At 35.2% G+C, this 25,666-nt stretch overlaps 1 protein-coding gene and 1 long non-coding RNA gene across 5 annotated transcripts in view; both read right to left on the bottom strand.

Annotated features, from left to right (window-relative positions):
* Positions 1 to 25,666, bottom strand: part of TMTC3 (transmembrane O-mannosyltransferase targeting cadherins 3) — a 33,962-nt gene that overhangs the window by 2,903 nt on the left and 5,393 nt on the right. For 3 of the 4 annotated variants that reach the window (XM_074870704.1, XM_074870703.1, XM_074870705.1), the window contains exons 2-15: positions 23,111 to 23,214; positions 22,153 to 22,267; positions 21,345 to 21,561; positions 19,490 to 19,708; positions 15,543 to 15,642; positions 14,733 to 14,848; positions 12,869 to 13,041; positions 11,767 to 12,019; positions 6,716 to 6,864; positions 4,298 to 4,418; positions 3,594 to 3,705; positions 2,764 to 2,867; positions 1,420 to 1,589; positions 386 to 612 (exon numbers count right to left, since the gene is read on the bottom strand). In XM_074870704.1, the coding sequence (XP_074726805.1) occupies positions 386 to 612; positions 1,420 to 1,589; positions 2,764 to 2,867; positions 3,594 to 3,705; positions 4,298 to 4,418; positions 6,716 to 6,864; positions 11,767 to 12,019; positions 12,869 to 13,041; positions 14,733 to 14,848; positions 15,543 to 15,642; positions 19,490 to 19,708; positions 21,345 to 21,533 (1,933 nt within the window). In that variant the 5' untranslated portion in view covers positions 21,534 to 21,561; positions 22,153 to 22,267; positions 23,111 to 23,214. The remainder of the gene's footprint in view (positions 1 to 385; positions 613 to 1,419; positions 1,590 to 2,763; positions 2,868 to 3,593; positions 3,706 to 4,297; positions 4,419 to 6,715; positions 6,865 to 11,766; positions 12,020 to 12,868; positions 13,042 to 14,732; positions 14,849 to 15,542; positions 15,643 to 19,489; positions 19,709 to 21,344; positions 21,562 to 22,152; positions 22,268 to 23,110; positions 23,215 to 25,666) is intronic. The other variant, XM_074870706.1, reaches the window with a different exon arrangement.
* On the bottom strand, positions 7,167 to 9,235 carry LOC141944312 (uncharacterized). The gene is made up of 2 exons (XR_012629224.1): positions 9,099 to 9,235; positions 7,167 to 8,152 (listed from the first exon to the last, which is right to left on the bottom strand). It is a non-coding gene; the product is annotated as an uncharacterized LOC141944312 (long non-coding RNA).

Here is a 25,666-nt window from a genome sequence, read left to right as displayed (position 1 = left end):
ACCGTCTTCTTTCACCTCCTGAAACAGTGCTGCACCTTCCAGTATGAATAACTGAACTCTAGATAGCTAATGCTTCTGCTTGTTTGAAGCCCATTGTGCTTCTACAGACAAGAAACAAGGCATTTCTTGTACTACCTAACCTACAGTGTGAGAAGAGATGGAGAATAATCCACTTGCATCAGCTCCAATCAACTCCATGTTATCTCTTTCTCAGAGGTAGTTTACCATCCCAACAAAAAGAAAAACAAACTTTATAGTCACTTGCCAAATATTCTTTGCAGAACTTCTGCTTTCCAAGAATAAAACAGTTCATTAAAGGAAATTAAGTAGTATGGATCCTGTAAATGGAAATACACAGTATTTATGTAAGGGACAACTAACATACCAGATTCCTGCATTAGCAGTGCTGAGTTGAATAATGCCAGTTTATGCGTTGGGTTGAGTTCTAGTGCTCGGTTGAAATTCTTCAGGGCTTCTGTTGGATCTTTCAGTTCAATGTAAACAATTGCCAAGTTGTACCACAGGTCTGCATTGGTTCTGTCTAGTTCTAGAGCTCTAAGATAAGCTTCCTTAGCTTTCAGAGGTTTGTTCATTTTTAAAAGTAATTCTCCCCTGTTGAAGAATCAGATTTAACCTTCAACTTTTACTCACACTAATATGAAAATAATTTACAGGTTTTTTAAAAGTTTGCCCTCCTACAGACAATATATATGAGATAACAACAATTTTTTGTTGTTGTTGCTTGTTTTAAAACACAAAACAATACAGGACCTTCTTTACATACCATTCCCAAAGCTTTCAGCTCTCAGAAGTCTGTATACAACACACAGATATGCAAGGCAAAAACTAAAAAAGCAGTGATCAAGTATTCCTAATATTGGCTATGTAATTACACTGCAACAGCTATAGTTCAGGCATCTTTGCACCTCCCTAAATCCCAATGGGAATCACAACTAACAAAATGGTGAACAGAAGCCTCAATACCCATAGCCACATTACTCTTATCTATTTAGCTGACCTTTATGTTCTTTTTAGTTAAGTCTTGTATTTTCTGGACCACCTTTAACAAAGAAGGATAAAGAAAGGTCCATGACTCAGACTAACCAAAAGCTTTTTAGTTCAAAACTGAACTAGGAGATTAGAATTTTGAGTTTGAGATTAATAAAGAAATCTAATGGAAGTGTCTTGCTACACAATGTTTGAGTACACAGCCTATGTGGAAACACACCATTTGAAGCAGGAATTTAAAAGAACAGGCTTGTAATGAATAACTGATTATTGTCCCAAATCTTCATCTTCTCATTTGGAAATGAATCAATTCCAGCAACTAATTCAACTGTATGAACTAAATACTGTTCATAGCACTGCAAATACATAGATGTTTACTGAAGAATATGTATCTCTAAAATTAGAAGATACCTGCTGATGTAAGCCTGCTTGAAATCTGGTCTCATACTAATTGCTTGTCGATATAATTGATCCGCTTCTTCAAGGCGAGATTCATTTGCTCGAATTAGGTTTGCAAGATTGATATAAACATTCAGATGGTTAGGAGCAACTCTTGCTGCATACTTTTTACCTGGAATGATCTGTCAAGAATAATATATGTACCAAACACAGATAAGTAAAAATATGAAAGACAATCAGTATAGATCTCCTCTTAACTCTGCCATGTTTGTTTTAGGGTACCACTGGATATTAGTGTGCAGACTCTTAATGATTACATATAGCAATTCTTCTTTCCCAGAAAATCATACCAGAATATAAACAGAATATCTTTTTTTCTTTAATTCTATGAAAACATAGATGACTAAGACATCAGTTAATTAAGCTCTGCTACTACCTAACTGGGCTCACGCAGACAGACATTAAAAACCAATCAGACCTTGCAAAACTTGTCCCATTCAGACAAAGAATATTTCCTAAAGCCTAAACTGATATTCTATCAGACAGTTTAATTCCTTTTTTTAACCCTCCAGCCTAAGATAACTGTAAATAAGTTTTTACCAGCCACTGATATAGCAGATGAAAAGTAGTCATGAAAGATGAAAATGCTATGACATTGCAACTGTTGTACTGTTTATCTTTTTATAATCTTCATACTGTTTCACAACTTTTTAATGCCATACTTCTACTCAAGGGACTGCTGATTTTTGTTGTCAGTCTCATTTACCCAGAGCTTTTGTTACCTTCATACATTCTCCAAAATATTCCTCTTTCTCCTACAGAGCTAGAATAAGTAATATTTGCTAGGTATAAATATAATTTAACAAATGGTAAAGGTAACAAAGCACATGTTTTTGAAAGTATGTTCAGGCAAAGATTTTTTTTTTTGTTGCTGCTGCAGCTACCTTCTCCCACCTCCAATGCCGCATTTAAGCCTTCTCTTGAGGGCTCAGAAACTCAGACATCATCAGTGTATTAGCTGCAAGTGAAAATAAACCCACTGTGACTAGAAACTGTAGGTGTACATTTTTCACTGTTGCTTTCTTTTATATCCTCAAATTTCGCAAAAAAAACCCCAACCCACAGCAGTATAAAAACTAACTTAAAAATAGTTTTAACAAAGAAGTTCCAAGTTAGCATTTTTTTAACAGCCATGATTGTATGCAACCTACTCTTTTAATAGATAGGTTTTAAAAAAACCCTAACAACTTTGAAGTATACAGCAACACATAGCCTCAGGAAAAATACAAAAAATGTATCACGAATTTAAGTCTAAAAGAGTTCCCTCCTGTGGTGATAGATAAAGTTACTAATTACCTGTGGCATCAATGATTTTGCAATCATATATGATTCTTCGGCTTCTTTAGTTTTGTTTAAGTTTTTATAAGTTCTTCCTACATTCATGTGGGCACCTATATCATCTTAATAAAGAAAAGAGTGAAATTTCAAATACTTCCATGCACTGAGTATCATGAAAATAAATACCCATGCCTTCAGAGTAGTGTGAAGTACAGGTACTGCATGAAGACCAAAACAGACAATTATCTATTATTCCTAATCTTAATTATGAAGCTAGTAATTTAATCGTGAACCAAAGACAGATTATAAAGTTTTTTCGGAAATGGTAAAAGATTTGAGGTCATACTTCCATGTATCTATCTCACTATAGTAGAGCCACATAAATTGAAGGTTATTTATTAGGCTTCTAGAAGTAAAAAGGAAAGGTTGTCCAGTACTACCTAGAACTTCTTTTGCAACAACTTGTAATATAGAGTAAATGTACACTTTGATGCTATCTAGATTTTAAAAAAAATTTATACACGTCCTTAGTTTTAAATAAGAAAATTAAAAAATAATTATGTTTAATGAGAATTACATTTTAGATTAATTCAGAAAGAATATAATCCAAATAGTAGTTTTGAATGCAAAGTTTCTGCATCTTTTTATACATAGAAACTTTTCTGGAGGACTTTTTTGGAGTTTATTTCCAAAATCTATGGATCAATTAACTTAGTGTATGACATTGTTTGATACTCAGTTGGAGACAAACAGGTCATTGAGAAGATTTTTTTTTAAAGTAAGCTAAGCATATTGAAATACTAGGAGTGCAGAGATGCCATTCAACAGTAACTAGTCAAAGTTTTTACCTGGTTGCACTTGTGTGGCTTGTATGAAGAATTGCAGAGCTCTTTCAAAGTTCTTTTCATTTTCTAATGCGTGCCCCACATTGTTCCACAGTTTTGCATTGTTCTTATTTACCTAAAAACAGGAAAAGAGACACCAGTGCATAAGCTGAAATTAGATAACTGATTTTCTTTTAACTATGTCTTAAAGATGTAAAAATGCACACCAAAAGATAGATTTGATCAAGCTGCTATATGTAAACAATAACAAAACAATGCATACAGAATGACTATTGAACTTGTTGCTCAACATCCATTTATTTTAGTTATTTGACCCTAGAAACAACAAACATTTTAAAATCCATTATAATTGCTATGGGATGTTGCACAAACTATCCTACCGTGCCATATGCACATTGAAGAAATTACTGAATGCATCAAACTTTTTGTAGATTTTTGTACCAAAACATATCGTGCTTTCATCCAGATAAGAGAATACATTCAACTGCTTTAACACAGAAAAAGTTATCATTTATTTCTTGCACGTGAATTCCCGTGTGTGCATCACACCACTTTTAAAGCAGTCCCAAAAGCAACTAATTAGATGTTAATACTGTCGATGTAGAAATAAAAGTGGCAAAACAAGGATCATTTCTCTCAATTTTTATCATGCTCTACTGCAGCTTTTTAAGAACAGCAATGCAAACTTTTCAAATACAATACAGTACCTTTAAAGCTGACATAAACAATGTGTACTCTGACTCCCAATCCCAGTTTCTGTGCAGTGTTTTTAAGGCATGAGTGAACAGTACCACAGCCAAACAAACCCAAGAGATTTTTCTTAGCACACTATTAAATAAAGCAAAAATTTGTTATAAGCACACAAACAATTCTAATTTATACTAGAATAAATGTCTCATATGCTAGGAGGCAAATAAACTGAGGATCGTATTTGTGAATGGTATATTCCAATTTATTTGCCTCATCACCAAATGGCGCACTCCAAAATTTGAAAGCAAATAATGTCCAATTTCAAGTTAATGTTGTTATTTAGCTGATTTTTTGTTATCCCTATGTAATTCTTTTAACAAGAACAAATGCAATCCACATAATATACACAAAAGATATACAAAAATTATACTTCTGTTAGAGCTTAACTGTAATTTAACGCAATGAACATGATCATGATGTCAAACAGTGAAGTTCTTTAAAACACTGTACAAAATGTTAAAAAAACGAAAAAAACAACTAAAATATCATCCCATCCTTTTGTTTCATATCAGACAATTCCACAGAAATTCTTTACTGCACACATCATCAATCTTTCCCACACTGTAGAACACATCTTAAGAGAGAGGTCTGCTGTGGAGACTACCCAATCTTCAATAAGCAAATAAAATCCTACTGCTACGATAACATCTAAATAGGAGAAAGGTTTAGTGTCTTTGCAGCAATTTTATTTTTAAAGCTGCAAATTCAGGCAGAAGTTACTCTCCGCAACAAACTTGTCAGGAACAATCTTCTTCTGTATTTCATGGAGTTCATTTTTCTGGAGTTTAAACATGACTGACTTTAACCACACAGATATAATACATACATATTAACATGCTGGTCATTTGGTCCTTGAATTCTAATTTAATTATGAAAAAACATGTTAAAACACCCAGTAGCCTTCCAACAATTATGAATATGATTTTGTTTTTAAAAATCTCATTCTTGAGCAGACAAACTTGGCTTATGCAACAGCTGTTCACACTGTTGCATACTTCACAAGGGCTTGCTAAAAACTGAAAGGTTTTTTTCCCCCTACATTTTTAAAATATACAAAATGCTGTGCAGACTTAGACTACTGTGCTTGGTTTTAAAAAATAATAAAAAATAAAAAGTAGAACAGCAGAATTAAGAGAGAAATTCTAAAACGTTAGCTAAGCGACCAGTGATAACTGGCATATACAGTAATCTATATCCCCACCAGCCTTATGAAAAGGTTTCTTCTTTCCACATATTTCTAAAGCAAAGAGCCTTCTCTCTCTCATAAGACTTTTTAGAGTGCCGATTCCCAACATTTTTGTAGTAAATGACACTGCTGCCTAAGTTTTCTCCCCAACCATCCTCTCCTGGTTCCTTGCTTTCTTTCACATCACTTCTGCATAGTGGGACTTGTAATAATACTGTCTCCTCACACACACAAGGTATCACCAATTTCTCATTATCCAGTGCTGTCAGCTTTGGCAGCACCAGTTAGCATAAGCTATACTGCAGGGCCTCACCTCTCATGATAGCAGATAACATGGACTGGGAATCGCTGCCTTTCAATTTGTCTGAACTAGTGTTAGCACAGGATAACAAGGGTAAAGCATCGAGGTCAGAGAGAGGTATGTGCAGATCAGTGTAGAAGATAGCATCAAAACCAACAGTGTGTGCAAAATGAGCCAGAAGTTCCTAAGGAGAAATTGTTATCCAAAACGCTCTTTAGTTTAACAAATACTGAATGGCTCTAATGTCCATTCCTAGCATGGAATGTCTGAAAACTTAATCTGTAAAAGATATTGTAATATGCTGCAGACAGATATACATGCATTATATAAACTTCAGTCAGTAATCACCTTTGAATAAAGTACAAATCAAACCTGGACAAGAAAATTTTTTGCCTAATCCTTAAAAATGTCTGGGATTTAAACAGAAAACATTTGCATTTCTTTACAGAAAAGAGATGGGTTATACTACCAGGGTCATAGGTAAAATCCATTTTGTAGCAATGTGTAATTTAAGTTACACAGCATTCTAAAAACGTTTGGTGCAGTCTGAGGGTTTCTTTATATGTATACGTATGCTTATATGTTTATATAAAATATATAATGTGTATACGTGTGTGTGTATATATGTAGGCATATATGTTTTAAATAAATGTTATGATACCCTCAGAATAATCCACTGGCCTCTTAAGAACTTCTTTCTCATTTGTTCGCATGACTTCTTGGTCATTACTCTTGTGTTCATGAAGAACTTGAAACAGAGTAAGAGCTCTAACATAACAAATTCATACTGGTAAAAGTTCTACTAGGAAGCATGCGGTTATAAATACAGTTATCTTTTATGAAATTAAGAGAGATGAGTTAAACCAGTCATATGAAACACTACCTTACCTTTTATTTGATAATTTCTTCCATCCATGTGCTACTAAAATGCAGAATCCCATGCTAGGAACATACAGCACTCGTTCTGCTACTACGAATCCAACAGGAAAAAAGAGGTTTGATGCAGGAATGAATGGTAGCACTATCAAGCAGAGTCCCTAGAAAAGAAATGCAAACTAATTAGTAATCAAGATTAGGCAGTGACAAACTATTCCCAAGAAACAAATTATGAAGCAATTACAAACAAAATCCCAGAAAAAGATAAACACCGTAGATCTTTGGGTTGTTTTTATTTTTTTTTTCCTTTAAACATTAAAATCTGTTTTACATTGAGACCACTCTGAACATAACAAGTCTGAACCTGCAAATGGCACTATTCCTTACTTAAGGGCCTAAGTGTATTTGATTTTCTATATTACAGAAAAGAGCAGCTGTATGACAAAACACAAGGATCAAAGGATCAAATTCAAAACAATGTTTTATTTAGTAAGAGTTCCACACACAAAAACATGACAGTCTGAGAACCCTGGACACTATCTTTTGTAACAATTAAAAATTTATACCAGTTTATATGATGCATAAAGCAGTTACTTTTACAATACAATAAAGTGCATTTTTAGTTTCTGTAAAAAATGTGAAGAAATAACATAAAAATCAGAATCAGCCACTGAATAAACATCAGTGTTTAGACAGTGCACTAAGATCACCCTGAAATATCTAAAATGACAATGAACTTAAGAACTGCAATAATTGCAGCTCTTAGGTTGGTGACAGACATCTTAACCAAAGGTGTGTTTATTAAAAGATAGAGAAATCCATCTGCTGCAAAGGAAACGGACATGATCATTTGCTTTAAGTTCTGGGTGATTGTTAAATAGCAGCTTTACAATCTCTAGTACCAGAAAAGACTTCAGTAATTGTTTCAAAATATCTGGCCTCCAAGTTACAACTGATTTGAAGAAGTCACCTCTTAAGATTTAAAAAAAAATTACTATTTTAAATTATTGCTAAAAAAAGGCAGTTTTGTTGTTCATTTTTAATATAGTAAGGACATTGGTCTCACAGCGCCATGAGGTCAACATATGTATAGTGAAAGCCAATTCTTTCCAACGGGTTTCAGTGGAAGGATTCTGCAGCCGATATAGCAAGTGCTTGGTCTCCACTGAGTGCTTATGATCTAGGAATCTAATAAAAAGCTTTTTGCATGTTCTGCTCTGTGCAGTTCCTCTGATGACAAACGTTACACAATGTTTTGTCAACCTTCTCTTTAGATCCTTTTGCCTCTCCTTAGTACACTGTCGTTCAAATACAATTTCTTGGGCAATAGACTCAAAGCTCTAGTACAGATAAAAATGCATTCCCTTCTGTTCATTTATTCTGTCTTTTTATCACAGTCTTTTAGCAGATGCAGGGGCTCTGTTCAGAAAATATCCTGGGTCAAAGCAACTGAAAAAAAACAACCAAAAGACAGAAACTATTAAAGTACCCAGGAAGAAAAAAAAGCATATGACAAAACTCTAAAATATGACCACATAAGCTATGAAGAGTACCTGAACTGCTAAGTAACCAGTCAAAAGTTCACAAGGAACCATTTCAAAGCCTGAGTGAGATGCAAGCATAGGGTGTAGAAAAATAAATATTGTTAAATTTAGAAGTACTGATGTCTTGGTACAACACTTAATAGTGTTAAAAACTTACTCCAAGAAGCCTAAGAATACCTGTCTGTTCCTGACATTTGCACAGTAATAAGGCACCAAAATTTACGGCTGAGTAGCATGGAGTGCTCTTATCAGAAAGGAGGTAAAGCACCCTTGTTTGGGACACTTAGCAAATGTCAAAGATACTAAAAAGCTTTTATTAAATCTCAACAGCCAATAAAGGAATACGTACACCCAAGAAATTCCATGAACAAACAAGGGCCATGATCACAGCTTGATTCTGAAACCTACTGAAAAGTCACCAAAGTAATTCTCGATCAGTACTATTCTTATTACTCAACATTTTCAATACGTATACTGTAACCTACTTATAAAGGTCACTTAGTCTGACAGTCGAGTTATCTGACTGTTCACTGGGATAAAGTAAACAGAAAATATAGAATTTAACTGCTTATACATTGTTTCCAGGGCGTGCCCTTTACTAGTGTAAGAATAATTGATTACTTCAGGCACCATAATGACATCAACCTGCCAAGGCATGTGTTCTGATTCATAATATACAATCTCATTTTTTGTTAGTTTAATATTGCCAGTTGGTTAAAAAAAAAAAAAAAGCCAATTTATCTGTTCTGTCCTCTCCTAGTTCTGTTATTTTGAAAAGACAATTTTAGAACCTATAGAACCTATGACAAAAAATAAAATCAGACAAAATGAAACACGATGTAGCCACTTACTGGAGTTCTTTTTTTCTGGAGATGACTGGTATCAAAGAGATGAAAAATGACTGCAAATGAGTCTTTCAGCTTTTGCATCTCCCAGTAAAGAGTTCTTCCTGCGAGATTGTATTTGGGAAGGACTGTGGAATGTCCACTGGCACTTGAGGAAGTGGGAGAAGGAATCCCTTCTTCTGTCTTGTCCCTCAAGCAGTACAGCACCAAATCCATATCCACATCAGCAAATACAGAAAGACATATTCAGACATTCTTGCAATCTCCCTTCTCTTTTGCATTCTGGATGCCTCTCTTCTGAAATTTTTTTTTTTTTTTGCAAAGTCCAAATAAACATCTTTAATTCTGCAGAAGGTCTAAAGCTGTACCTTTTCTGATCTCATAAACAAAAGTAACTTCAACCTTTTCCCTTAGATCGAGCTTCAGCATGACACCTCAGGGTCTCAGGGTCTCATTGAGCTACTGGAAGAACCAAAAGATGCTAAAGATTTGTAATGGCAGAAGCTCTTTACAAAGTCCTTTATTACTCCTTTAGAGTGACACTCATTAAGAGTGTGAAACATCAAATTGTGCAATCAATCATGGTACTAACTGTGATGAAGCCACCATTATACTAATATCATATGTCATCCATATGGATAGCACATAGAATTCATACCTGCCAGGGTAGTTTTTTATTTTGACGAGCACAAATTCAAGCTTTTACTGTCAGAACTGAGAACCAAGTGTGGAAAAAATTTTTAAAACTACTAATTCAGCATTGTTATCTGGAACATTGCCATAATCTGTGTAAATTTGTATCATTAAATAAAGATTCACTTTCTTTTCTTTAAAGATGGTACTATGACTTCTCTGTTAAGTCAGACTGAGAGCACATCAGAAAGAAATTGTTCTCTCCCACTCTCTCCCTCCCGACAGACTACCCAGTCTACATCAGGACATTAATGGCTTACTGAAATGCAGAAATAGGCTTTGGCCTACAGTGTTGTTGCATGTTATAGTACATAAACTATAAAACACTGCATTCTCATTTCCTAAAAAATTAGCTTCCAGGCACTTAGATATTATGGCTGAAAAAGATCAGCATTGTACTAAAGGTTATATACACAACATAGGTATATATTAAAGGAAAATAACTTTCATCAAACAAGGATTATACTGTGTTAAGTGACATTGAAGTTCACACGCTGGAATGAATGATCTCAGAAGACCCTTCCTATAAAAAACATTTGGAATAATAACAATGAATATAAAAAAACCTACCCTCAAACAAAAATTAACTGATTTACAATCATGTATGCCGACAATTCCATTAACCCTTTCCTATTCTGAGATTTACTGGGTAGGGAGTAAACAAATGTAGGGAAATACAGAGCCTTAAAGTTCAGGAGGTGTCCTATGAAAAGAAGTGAACCACTCCCCACTCACATTTCTATTGCCATCAGTGCGCTGTAGAAAAGTTGTTTCATCTTATGTAAGAAGGAAGATTAAACTGTTCCTTTACATTTTTTAAGTGCTGTAAAACTACTTTTTTTTTTCCTGGATATGTCACCTTGCACATTTATTACATCAATAAGCCATCTAAATTTCTTTTCTTCATACAGTTTCCAAATTCAGGACAAGAGGCTTCCTCAGCGACACTACAAATCATTTTCCCAGATTTTCTAGTGAAACAAATTGCCTTGCTCCAGTGACAAGACAAGAAAAACCACATGAGTCAGAACTATAATATTAGGTCTCTTTGAAGTGAAGTTTGTCAGATGATCAGCAAAGAAATTCTTAGTCTTAAATTGTGCATAAATATTCCCACCCATCTGAAACTTTTGTTGGCTGAGTTACATACTAAAAAAGTACATTATTTCTGAAGCAGACTAAGATCTATGCATGCAGGTTTGTTGTACACATAATTGCACCACTGATTTAATAAAAAACATGGTATCGGGTAATCATTAATCTTGTGAAAATCTGCAATGGAAGCAATCAAAAAGATGACTAGGTTTGGATGAAAAAAATACTAGCTCGTTTGCTCGTTTCCATTTCCTCCAAAATATCCATTCCTGTTAATCTATTTCAGTTTTAAGGTCATATAGTACTGAAAAACAGGAACTGATCTTACAGGTTGGCAAAATTAGTTTTTCCTTAGAACATGGAAAAGACTACAGGAGAGTGCCTTTTAAAAGAACAACAAAAGAGGAGAACTTATATTCCCAGATGCCAAAATATGTCCTTTTCTTTTATACCTATGAGAAAGAAAACCAAGTCACTTGCTAAATACACAGCACAACTACCGACATTTAAATAAGGTAGACAGTTTGCAGGATGGAAATGCATTCCAATCCTTAAAATGTATTTAAATTCTACTGAAAACCTCTATTTGTTAGTTGAGTTCCAAATACCTGACAAAGGCTGCAATACACTTTGCAAATAGCTAACAAGGGGCATATTCATTCTCATCTCATCTATTCATCTCCACCTCATCCTTGACAGAGTCACATACTTAATTGCAATTTAACAATTTTTGTTGCTACAATCTTCCTTTTTTCTTATATGTTCATTCTAGGCCCAAAGCAGATGCAAATAGTATCTCTGGGTCACAGCAGGTTAGACATGTGACCAAAACACCTGAGCCACTTACACTCTTAAAAAAAGGACAAAAACAACGCATCATTCATACCATCAATACAGTCTTGGAGGAATCCCCAGGATATCGGAGACTGAAGACAATCAAAGATCCCAGAAAGCAAAAGAAGGTAAGGGTGGCAACATTTCTAACATCTAACAAAGACTCCACGAGAGGAATAGTTCCCATTGTCCAGTCACAGCATAATTCTGAGGGGTTGAGAAGAAGCCAAGCATTTACAGGGAGGAGGTAGTTGAAAGTCAGCTGTCTTGCTGGGGATGGACTAACAGCAGCTGGGTTATCAAACCTAAAGCAAAAGAAAGGAGAAAAAGGAGCTTTTAATGAAAAGAGATATGGTCTTGATCCACTTTGTGCTCAGCAACCAGCAAACTTTAGATTCATAGCTAGAACTACCAATTATGGACATGTACAATATCCTGATCTTCCTCCATTTTTCAGATGCGTAAGGTGGGAACCATGCACAACGATTCATCTTAGCACAGGATGGAGTGTCCTCCAAGTTTAAGAAACTGGTTTAGGATATAATCAACCTAAGTTTGAAGAAACAGAATGATTTACAACTGAGGTTGGGTTCAGTAGTCCTTCTTCATGTTTTTAACAGTTTGCTTTTTTTTTTTCCCCAGGGAAAATACTAGATTCTTGTATTTCTACATTGCTCACACACTTTTAAGATAAATTATCATTTTTCAGTTCTAACATTATTCATATAGATTTATCTTCAAGCACTGTATCTGAAGACAGCCATGCTTTCTGCATAGTATGTACCTAACCTCCCACCCCCAAAAATACTTTGTATGCAGTACAGGAAAACCTTATTCAGCCAAGGTTCAAACACATAGCCAACAAAAAATACTTTAGTAATAAAACACTGAATTTATGAATTACTAAGACAAACAACCGTAAGTTTTTAAAAATTATTGCCTGGTTGGATAGCTCAGTATTTTGGACATTCTTGTCAGCAGGTACCAGAATATACAATTTATCAGTTTCACAAAAAATGTAATATTGTACAGTCACTGCTTACCAATATTAAAAAAGTTAATAAACACTTAAGTTTTTTTGCCATTTCATTCAGACCTCATTAAGCCACATCTTACTTATCAGTGTCTGTAAATAAAAGACACTTTACTATTACCTTGTAAACACTGGTAGCTGAGACTGGATAACCTGGACTCTGACAACTACAAGCAGCAGTGTACTGAACATTAGGACAATGAGTTTCAACAGTGTTTGGAGCATAGAGAAAGGAATACTGCCCTTCCCTCGAAGAATCTGTACAGCTGTGTCCAACAACACTGGCAAGGTGTACTGCAAAAGAAAAAAGTGTTTATAATCAGACTCATTAATCCCTTCAATAAATATGAGCTACCTAATAATTTTTATTTTTCTCTTGGTTTTCTCTAAATGCCTGCTCCCAACCATTACTTAACTCGGCTTCTCAAAGAGTTTTCATGACAACCCCAAAAAGAAGTCTACCATTCTAACAAAAATAACTCAAGTATTCTTGCTAACACTATCATAGCTAAACATAGTATGCCTGTAGTTCTGTATTTTGCACTGACAGATTAAAATATCTGTATCATCTTCAGAGATTTCAATATATCAAGTATGACCATGAAATAAATTTTTAAGAGGAGAAATCACTATTTTTAGAATTATCAGGCCCTCTGAAAACTTGTCTTATAAACAAAATTCCTTCGGAATGGTAGAAATACTATTCACTTTGTGATTAGACGTGGATTTCTATTTTATGCCTCTATTGCAGCAACCCATCTCTCCCTGCCTCATGAACATTATGATCTTGCACGTTGCCCGGTACATACCCTAATTTCTTCCCTTCATACCTCTTTCCCTATGTCTTCATGTCTTGTGCTGGGGATGATCTATTGCTTCACATATACTGCTTGGCTGAACTACAGATATTGATATGTTTTTAAGAACAGGTCAAACTTTTAGTTCATGCTACACCTGTGCCCTCAGCAGAAGCCCAAGTTTGGATTTTATCTTTTCTTCTCTGTTGACTAACACAAACTTGTTAAACTTTCATGAAATTGACGATCAGATCAAAAGTTACTAAAAGAAAGGAAGAGTGCATCAAAAAGTACAGTCATATCTGGGTGATTTCCTTAGAAATCCAGTCTGAAAATTATATGCTTACTCACTAGACTTGCAAAGGCAATAGTTACAAACACACATATTTCTGTAAGCACAAAAAAATGCGATTTTGAAATTTTAGCCTTGAGTATGTATCCCCAGACGGACAATCTTTTGGCTTTTACTAGTGCATTTTTTGCAAAATATTCCTTCAAGTAATTAAGAAATAGTAAACTAGAAAATTTTCTTAGAATATGCAATCATACATTTTTAAATTGCAAGGTTTGACTGTTAAAAAGTAAAGAATTATTTCACTGCAGGAACATCTTGTTTCTCTAAACAAAACTTACTATTAACTTAAAAGACTTATCAGCGCTTAAATGAAACCTATCAGATTAGAAATTAAATTTAAAGATATTCTTAGAACAACAAATTTCATAAGAACTAGTGATTCAAATAAGACTACTCCAAAACGTCTAGTTATTCATTAGAATGTGATGAAATGTATTTGCATATAATATGTTCTCTATTTTTACTACAGGAATTAAAAACAAATAAAGCCCCATCTTTATGCACTACAGACTTCAGTCAAGACTGTTATATGTTAGTCTTTGCAAACCTAAGTCAACTAAAACCTCAGGTTTCCATTAAGACATGTCAATTCTTTACTGAGTATATTTGCTAACATCTCTGTATTGCATGTAAAGGGAAACTTAAGTCATTGGATTCCCTCACCATGAACGATGCATGTTAAACATTAGTTGAGTCAAAAAAAATCTGAAAAACGTAACAGAACTATAGTCTGAACTGACAAAAATCTGTGTTGAAATACAACACTTCAAAGTATTTAGTGTCTCATTAGAGAACTCCTGAGAAGAAATCCAATTTATTTTTCAACAGCTTACCCCTTGAGCAATAAATACTTCGTAAACACAGCATATCCCCACCACTGTTATTCCTTGTTCTTTGCACAGTGTTGCAACAGCTACTAGAAACACAGTCACTGCAATTGGAGTCCACACTGCAAATAAAGAAATGGTTGAAAATGTTTCATCTTACAACAAAACCAAACATTTAATAAAGTAAATTATCCTAGAAAGTGAAGTCTTTGGCTCCTCATGTTTGAACATGTTATGTTCTATAAGCTTATTCAGTATGCCATTAGTCATCAAAGGGAAGATTACCAGTTTTACTCTACAGAAAATATACATGTATCAATTTTTAAACTGCCTCCCTTAAACTGAAAGAACTAAATGAAAGGCAAAAGACTTATCCATGATAGGATAACAAAAACCCCCAATCCTTCGTAATTCACCAGAACACTTTTTCAAACAGAATGTTTTATAGGGAGTCATGAATTTTCACAGGGTCAGTTTAACTTTGGAAAAGAGGCAAACTTCCTACATCTTGCCTGAAACTTTGCAGTTTACTTGTGACTGTGTGAGGGATCTCAGCATACTTCCACTTACATGCACTAATAGAAATCAGTGCAAGAGTCCCTTACTCTATGTGTTACAAAACAACTGAAAAAGTGCTTAAGTCTTCAATAAATTAAAAAAAAAGCAATTTATAACGGAAAGTACTATTACATGGGTGTATTGGGGCTAAAGGGTGAATAACTTGCTGAATAACCAATACACCCATATTACCATTTTAAGAGCTCTATTATCAGTGATACAGAAATTAAATTATGTATATATTTGTCAATCATTTACCTATGGTATTATCTGGCCCCTTAGATTTTGTATATGACAAAAAAGCAGCTAGAAAAAAGATAGATGATAAAAGCTCTGCTCTGCCCACAACTCCAGTTACCTGAAAAGAAGAAAAAACAAGATTATTCTTCTAGTGACTACTCTAGTAGTACAATAGTGCATGACTGATATACTATCAGGATATGCATGAACAAAATCTGTAAACCAAGCAAAAAAGGCTAAGAAGAGTAAGGCTGCTTGCTTTCAGTTCAATCAGTACTGAATTCAAGAACAGGAAAGGCTGGTGGCCACCTGTGGCTGATGTCTCCTTAATGGTGATAGGGGCACAACTGAGAAATGAGGCAGAAATTGGGCACATTATCAACTACTTTCTTCATAAGACCTGGAAGAAACTAGCTTTCACCAACAGGAGACAAATAGGAGCTATAAGTGAAGCCTCACCAGGACTGATGCACATATACATCCTGCAGACAGTGGCATATAGAAACTATGATTGTTATTTTTGTCCATACCTTTTCTGACTGACTGAACAGATCTGAATCTGAAAGAAGCATTCCCTTGACTGGTGCTATGGCAGCTCTTAGCTGAGCAGTCAAGAGTTACGAATAAATTGATGGCAAGTTCTGTGCAATGGAGTTAAAGAATGACTCAGGCTTTACTACAGGTCTGGCAGTTTTCTGAATGATAACTTGGTTGGCAATATTAAAATTTCAGGTAGTGCCCCCTTTGGTAATGAGGCAGAGAGGAATGGACTTCAGGAAAATTTGGAGAAGTGCTAAAATCCATAGGACAGAAGGTTGTTTTAAAATCCCCAATGAAATACAGATTAATTTCCATTTCAGGAGCTGTTTTCAAAAAATAATAAGGTACAACCAACAACCAGATATGGATGACAGGTCACTATATTAATGGTTACTGCAGTAGCCACTGTGCTGACCACAGTACCATTTAGGACTGCCTTTCTTCCTCATTTGTCCTATTCTATAATGCCTCTACATCCAAATTTTTGCAAGTAAACTGGCTGAAAAATGGCATGCTATCCTGAGGCAGACGGTCATATTTAGCTAAGGAAATCTCATAGCTCACCATTTAATTACGATGATGCTAAAAACTGACTTTCAGACATCTGGACCCAACTAGAAGTTTTTATTGCTAGGTACGTTCTTGGTCAGGCATGACTGATCCAGCACAGCATAAAAAGAGAAAGTAACTCAATATCGAAGGTCACAGTGTAAAGAAAAGCATTCAAATCTCAATTTGAAATCATGCTCGGGTACTTCTGTTGGGCGTAGTCTGTATTTACCAAAGGACTCACTGAATTGTGCACACACAAAGCCTGTTTCACAACTGATAGGACATCAGAATTTGCGTTAACATTTTGGATAATATACAGGTGTTTGCTTCCAAAATGTCCTAAGATGTTTCAAGGATTCCTGGTCTGGACCTCAAAATTATCCAGCATTAATACAGAAATTAAAGAAAACTTTGCCTGTAGACCAGTTAAAGGAGATCATTATTAAAGCAAGTGTGACATCTCGTAGCTGTAAAGGTGATCAACATGTCTCTGGCCAGAACAGTTGCAAAGCAGCTAGAAAGACTGACCTGGAATTCTAAAGACAAGGACAAATGAAACTATGATGCTGTTATTCAACCCATTTCCTCAAAATTTCTTCCTCAGAAAATGATATATTACCAACGCAAGAGTCCATCTCCTCTCTGAAGTCAAGCAGAAAATTAGTTTCTATTTATTCTGCTCTGCTAACTTTTCCAGGAAAAATCCCTTTATCATAAAATAGGTAAAGGTTTGAAATGTTTATGCATTGCATCTGCTGTTTCAAACTCTTGTGCAGGGGAGTAATAAGTAGGAGACTAATTTGAAGGAATTCAAATCAGATGCATTTCAAATGTAAAAGACACAAAAGGTACCATCCAAAATACCTACATTACAGAAACTTCCAGTTGTTTTGTCTTCTACACATGCGTGCAAGTCTCAACTGCCAACTCTAAGAATTCTTTCTTAGTTGCATGTTATGCAGAATTCTGAATGCAAACACTTGAAAGGAAAAAATGAACTATTTCTCAAAAGCAGAAAACTTAAATTGGAAAAGGTGGGGGGAGGAGGAAGAAAACCCCTTAACTGATTCTTCACTGAGTACCTAAGTACAACAGCAGGGGAATTCACTTACAATTGCACTTCAAGCTCAGAGACTCTTAAGTATGACACCAAGTTCTACCATTCACATAGTCTTAAAGTGCCCTCATGTGGCTAATACCAGGGATTACACACTTATTACCAAACTTTCATGACTACTTCCTAACTTTGTAATACATTGTCTTACACAATAAGCTTTCATTACACCATGTTTTGTACGGTACTTTGTGCTAACTCTGTTGCATAGTACTAAAAGCAACTGTGTTACTGTCATATGCAATCTGACAGTTCAAGGATAATAAAGAATCATCGTATTTGGAAGGAAAGTGATAAAATTACATAGGATGATCTGAACCATGAACCACTAATATAAGTCACTAGCAAATTGCTAATGCTCCTGTAAAGATACTATCACATTTATTACAAAAAGGCAATGCCAAACTTTGAAATTTAAAGCATGTTTTTTCAAAGAAACAGAAATCAAATGAAATTAACAAATTATTTAAGCCATATTTTACCCAAGATTTTATGGGGGTTTGTGCTTTCGAGCACAAAAGCAAGCAATAATTTTTAGGTGTTTAACTTCTGAATTTTTAAACATGCTACTAGCTTCTAGAAAGGACGTACTAGTAGCTCAAATAGCAGCCAATTATAAACCCCATTAACTTAATTCCTATAAAGATTTGCTCAAAATACACAGATGCAGGCTACTGAATTACTAACAGGAATCTGTGTCTTTACAGAACGTGAGAGAGAGATGCGAACTCTTTACCCAAACAAATCAGGATCAAAAAATCCACAACATAAAAGTAAGAGCAAACCCTTTTCATTTTATTAATATCAAAAGATATCCCCCTTTCCTCCCAAAAAAACCACATTAAATAAATGAATAAAAATGTGATAGCACCTCCAAAGAAGCAAAAGGTTTAAACATTTATAGTTTTCTGAAAAATCAGCTAATACTGTAACAGAGACTGAGAATGCACTTTGCAAAACCTGTGAACTGGAGAAAGCCAACCTAAGTGGTGCAGAAACAACAGCAGGAAATTCCATAGCTCTGCTTTATCAGTGTTTCTCACAGAAACAAACCTAATGAACGACGATCACAAGACTCTATTTACTCCACAACATTGCAAGCCTGGTTTACCATTAAAAAGTATATAATCAGACAGCTTGTATAAGTAAGGCTTTTCATAGCAGTGAAAAACTCCTTCAGAAACAAACGAAAGGTAAATATCAGAGGTGAGAAATGTATTTCCTCTTGCTTTATATCCTATATGTTCAAAAATGGAAGGTTCAAACAGAATGGGACTAAGCTGCATGTAGCATGGTAACATCAATCCTAGAAAAAGGCCTGCTGAGATAGATATATTGACGTAAGAAAGTGGACAGAACAGACCTGGTGATTAGCTAGAGGAGAGTGCTTAGCAATTCTGGAAGTTAAGAGGAATTCATAGTTTTTGCAAAATATTATACTGGATGAATCACTACAGAACACAAATATCTATGTAAGCTAAAGTAGCCATCACCATAAAAGCCAATGTTCATAGCAGACCTAAGTTATTTAATAACTAGATTAATGCTTCTTCAGTTATTTTTCAGTAGCTGCATGGAATACCAAACAACTCCAAGCATTAAAATTTGTCACCTCTACCAATCATTGCAAAGGACAGAGTAAGTACAAGTAAAAATCACACACTTTTTAGAGTTACAATATACAAAAACATACAAAGCCATGAAATTTAAGGTTAATTAACACAGCTTGACAAATTAAGCACATCACAGTTACACTTACCGCTTCAGTATGTATTGGGTGCACTGCAAAGAGCAGTGATGCCACTACACTGCTCCTGTTGTCCAGAAAAAGCTTACAGACCTTGAGGAAGACTACACAAACCACCACATGAAAGACCAGATTTAAGAAGTGGTAAGAAACTGCATTTAACTCGCTGAACAAGTAGTTTAAGCGAAAAGTAAGAACTGTAAGGGGACGATACGATTTATGACTCCTCTCCTAAAAGAAAATAAATAAATCAACAGTCACCACCAACTTACAAAGGGACTTCTACTCCAAAGTATCTTTCTAAAAATCTATGCATACATGATTCCCCTCTCTACTCCCAGGCATCTACCTTCAAAATAAAGACCTGAAAAGTAGTAATACTAAAAAAAAAAAAATTAAAAAAATCTAGTGAATTAAATGAAAACTCGATTTACAATTAAAATCTTAAACAGAGAAGTTAATTCTGACTATTTCTCCTACTTTCAGTTTTAACGTACTATTCAAGTATTTTGATTACTCTGCCACTTCATGGTTTAGATCAGTTTTTTCATAAAATAAAAATTCAGTGCGCTCAGCTAAATGTATTATCTACATATTTTCAATGTCTACCAGTCATTATGTCTATTTTGCCAGTTATTCCATTCATAAACCCTTTTAAAAACTACACAACACCATCTTCCTGTCCCAAAAGGCATTTGTCAACCCACAGCCTGTTGATATTTTGCTGAATGTGTCCGTAAAACAAAGGAAGAAAATATAAGGAAAAAATGAGAGGTGTGGGGGCAGGGATGAGGAGGGACATGACAGGAACCAAACTGCACATACAAACAGACAAAAACACAAGATAGGAAAAAATATTTTAAAAGCCACGAATGACCAAATTAATCTGACTTAACTTAGTTAAAATTAACCTTTCAGTTGGTTTTAACTGCAAAATCAACACTGGCTTTCTCCCACTTCACATGGTTAGGGTTTTTTTTGAGTAAAAACGATGTTGAAAAATACTACTTGCAATCTTACTAGGAGGAGTTTAGGAACCTACTTACTCTCAATGACTAAGGACTAGATGGCATCTGAAAAAGTCTGGAACCTTCATTATGGGGTTATATGAAAATTATGTATCAAAGTCTATTTGTAGCAACTGTAGCAACTACTGTCTCACAAGGAACTAACCCTGTGTGTTAGGGACGTAAGAAAAGAGAAGATTACAAGGCAGAATGCCTTGATAGGCAAAACCCCCTATGATTCAGGTATTTTTTTTATTAATTTGTTCAATAATGACACCATGTATAACTTTCTAAAATATATGTAAATCCTTTAGCCATTGCCATTTAATGATGTTTATCAACAAATTTAATGCCAATGTAGCTTTTCAGATAAAAACATAGCCACTCTACATGGGCTACAAACCAAAAACTCTGAAATCACATAAATATATTTACTCAAATAAATTTAATGGATTCAATACCCATTCTCTAACTACTAGCTTTGTTGTTTAGGAGTGTTATCTTTCCTTCCAGACAGCAGTTATAAATAAATAACCTTGTATGTCAATGTCTAGCTTTTGCAGGAGGAGAAAGGAAAATCGTCAGTTGTCCAATTTTGATATGGGATTTAGATAACACACAGCATCTTGAAGCATGATCTATGACTTCATTTACTTACAAGTTCTTTTATTGAACAAAGGGAAGGAATATAAGTGATATCAGTTCCCGATCTTATAATACAAAACACTTAACACCATATTCCATGAGAAACAAACTATTCTGTTAAAACCACATTAGGGAAAAGAAGTGTAAAATCTCTCTGTAAGGTTTTTTTTTTTTTTTTTTCCTAAATGCCTCCAAATGTTTCACAAACAGTTTACCTCAGACATTGGAGTGCCCCAGAAGTCATTCTGAAACAGATTTTTTAATGGAGTAGAAGGATGCAAATCTTTGTTGTCCAAAATTGCTGAAACATCATCAAAAACAAAGCCACAAAAGAGACTGTTCCAGTAGCAGGCTGCCACCACACCAACTATTAGTGCTGCTTCCTTCAGGCTTATATCAGCCATCTTCTCCACGACTTTTCATGGACAAAAGCTGAAATATATGGACAGAAACATGAGTAGTTTTACTGTTTGAAACTAAACTTGATAAATAAAGTCAGATTACAACATCCAGTATTTTAGAAGTTAATGACACTACAAATCAGTAAGATAGAAAGCTCTCCTCAAGTCTCATCCGTCTTACACAATTTAGTGTTTAAAAGAAATACTCTCATTAAAAAGTCTCACACCTAAAAAGCCCTCACTTGTGTGAGGCACACTGGGTACACTGCTACATTTCATTTTGCTAAAAAACAGAAGATTGACGATAAATTGTAATGTAGTTTTTAGCAGACAGCTATGCAGTTCAAGTGGACTCTGCAAACTAGGGAACTATGAAGATTAAGTTCTCTAGAACCTTGAGTAATTTAACATACAGACAGAAAATACTAACTCATCAAAAAGGCAGTGTATTATTCATTCACGTTTTTTAGGTTTCAAGGTGTTTCTGAAAATATTTCAAAAGCAATTAAAAAAACAAATTTCAAACATTCTGAAGAACAAACAGGAAACTTGAACTTCATAAATATAGGTGTTCAAGAACAGGTAAAAAAGGACATTAGTAATAATAAAAAGCTAAATTTACCATTGAAGCTCACACTTCGCTCATTTGCATTCTTCATAGAAGTTCATCAAAAGGTCATTTTTTTCTCAACTCTGCCAAATGCTCCAATGTCACTGAATGTTCATGAGAGTCCTGTCTAAAGAAAAATAGCATGCAAAAAGGACACTACAAATGAACTTTATCTTACATTATTTTCTCTCATCTTGCATAAACTTCCTAAGCCACAGAAATTACTAAACAGCAGTTTTATGATTATTTTAAAAATACTGTATGGGTGACCTGATCAAAAGGTGAAATTACTATGTACAGGGTTGTTAGAAAACACTGTTCTGCCTTGGAAGAATAAGAAGGTAACTACAGGTCAAAGACATTCTTTTTGACCACTGGCTGACAGAGCACGGATTACTGTCAATTGCTGGCACCAAAGATATTGAAAAGCTACAGACAGCTGAACACACTGACTAAGTTTTGAGAAGGAGAGATGACTGAACAAATATATACAGCATTTTCCCCAAAATTAGAGAGGACTAACATCTGTAGGGACACAGAACAGCTAATATTAGCTGGATAATGTGGATCCACAAATATGTAAAAACATCAGCCTTATGTCTACCAGGGGTCACACATCAAATCTGATGAGTTATTTGGAAGATACAGTCTGCTTTGTTGTCCTAAACCCTGAAATGCTGGTGATTTCTTTTTTTGCTTTGGCTTGTTGGGGTTTTTTAAATTGTGTTCAGATTTAAGTATATGGCCTGTTGTTAGAGGATAATAGAGACAGCTCATCCAGATAGGTAATCTCAGCTGTGGTTTGCAGCCTGGGCCTGAGAACACGACAATCACCTATCATAACTAGTGGTAAAAGAGCAGTGGTACAGGAAGGAATACACATACAAGAAGATACAGGTGCAGTTAAGCTAAAAACCAGCACAAAGATAATTTAAAAAGGAATCAAACCAATCCATTCAGTGTTACTCACATAATGGCAGTGACGAGCTTTTTTTTTTCCTTTTGTAGTACTTGAAGCACTGGCTATTGGTGTTACTTCAACCGAGAAAGAGCCTTTTACAAAGTTGCCACCACCTTTGTAATTAAAAAAAAAAAAAAAAAAAAAGGAAAAAAACAATGTTAAATGATGCTGCTACATCTGTTTGCCAGGCTGGATAAGAGTAGTTTAAAACACTAAGCCAAGATTAAGTATGAACATATTTACAGTTGTCTTTGCAGCCAGAGAAATCTTATTAAAAAAAAAGAAAACAAAGCATACTGCAGGAATACATGAAAAGACAGTCCACTTCTGAACTTCAACTCACGAAAGTTTTTTAGTGTCATCTCCTCCTCCCCAAGAATGTGGAGAAGAAACTGCTGGTTCTCACCCTGCTACAAAGAGTTTGGAATTCCTTGTTTGCAACAGCTTCTGAACAGTGCAATTCCTGTTTCTTGAAGTTCACTAGTTCTACATAAAAGTAGTGACATCTAAAAAGGACCTACAATGAACATGTAATGATTTTCCAACATACATCTTTTAAATCTGGTGTTCCAAAAATTAATGGGACAATATTGCCACACAGAACCAACCATAAGGTTTATTTAAACTTGTCCTTTAAGAAAAAGCATCACAAGGTGAATAGGTTTTTGATGACTTGAGACTTTACTAACAATGTAAATTTACTGGTTGAACCATCAAGCCCTTGCAGATACTGCTTTGCATATCAAAGAGTAACTCTTAGGTAATTCTTTAACAACCCTATTTCAGAAACAGCTACTGCTAACCAACTAGGAAAAAAAAGGATAGATTCCTAAGTACAGCCTCCTATCAAAAAGAAAAGCTTAACCAACCTTAATTGCTAGCTCCTCAACCACTTTTTGTAGGTTTTTACTTTTCCCTACACAGAATACATGTCAAGACAGCTACTTTTCTTATCCCTTAATCCTAGGCAAGTCTGATACTTTCAGAAGGCTTTCTTTTTGCTCCAAGTTTTTAGTATTTCTTCCACCCAGAACTCTAATTTTACACCACTATTGACCATGCTGTTCCCTGACAGAGCTACATTTACCTACATGCCAACAGTAGGGAAAAGACTGATTTCATATGAATGAAAGGGACCTCTTGGGCATAAAGAAATTAAGATTTTAGCCACATCCAAAGTCAGGTTTAAGCAGCTAGCCCACCATCAGAGAACCCTGTTTGAGAACTCCAGAAAAAATTCCCCTTTAACATCACAATTTTTTAATTTGCACTTCACCCCCTCCATTACATGCACATTTCAATCACAGATATGACTGCAAATACATGGCTATAATTTGTTCTTTCAAGCCAAGTATTTGAGCCACAGACCCTACAGGCAATTCTGAACAAACTTAAATTTACTGTAAGGAATGAACATATGCAACAAAATGCACTGTTCTGGTTTTAGCAGCAAGACACAGAACACACTGCTTGAACTGTGCCAAGCTTGGTAACCTCAAATGTATGACACCATACCCCTCGCAAAGTTTTGTTGTGTGCAAAAGCACTAGGAGGTCTTGGCAACAGACATAATGGAAATCTGTAAGAGCCCCCATTTTCCAGCAATCTGTTCCCAGGGCAAGCACAAAGAGAAAAACAGGAAATGCAAAGCCATGTACAATCTACAGATCACACAAAACTGAGGCACAGATACTTTACTACTTCTGACTTGCATTCTGAGGTCTTACTTTTCTGAAATATACTGTGAAGATACATAGTTAGGAAAAGTACTTTTTCCACCTGGTCTGATTACAGGGTAGTTTAATGTTCTTGCTGAATTAAAGCATAACTATGGAAAAGATGTTTTTGCAGTCCTTTACGTTAGCATAACAAGGCAAATTTTGAGGAAGGCTAACCATTAGAACTATTACTTCTTATCAGCTACTACAGCTGGGTCTACCACCAAACTCCAAGCTCCAAACCTGGAATGATCATCAACATGTTGAGGATGCAAGACTAAAACAGGGGGAGGCTTACAAAAGCTCACTTGTACTTGGAAAGCCAGGTAAAAGTATGTCTGCCATTAATCTCAGTGGAAAACAGCAATTGCTATTTGGCAGCCAACACTCTTCACGCCAACTAATCTGTCATCAGTTTGATACTGGAAAGAAAGAAGCCATATAAGGAGTATGCAAAACTGAGAACCTCATAGATCACAGATTTGCAAGAGGCTGCTGAAGCCTTGGTATGATTGGGCTCCTCAGGTGAGTGGATATGTTCCCCTACTTGCCCAATTGACATGTTGCAATTTGCTATCAAGTATGGTCTTGCAAGTGCCGGTATTTCACCACCTCCAGTGATGGATGTATTGACAAATACCTGTAAAACACTGCCTAACAAATTGTTAACACAGGCTTGCTGTGATGGAGAACCACATCACTGACTGCTCCAACACATGTAAACAGATTGACTGTCCCTCAAGCTACTTTTTCATCTCACCTACCTGCTACTCTTACAGCTTGTAAGAGTGTCCATCAGATACCTTAACCCCACCTCTGGCTGTATGACTGCCAGTTTGTTCATGGT

This window comes from Strix uralensis, chromosome 5 (genome assembly GCF_047716275.1).
Source record: "Strix uralensis isolate ZFMK-TIS-50842 chromosome 5, bStrUra1, whole genome shotgun sequence".
Lineage (NCBI taxonomy): Eukaryota > Metazoa > Chordata > Aves > Strigiformes > Strigidae > Strix > Strix uralensis.
Note: the sequence above shows the minus strand (reverse complement) of the source record. Positions and strands in the feature narration are given on the sequence as shown.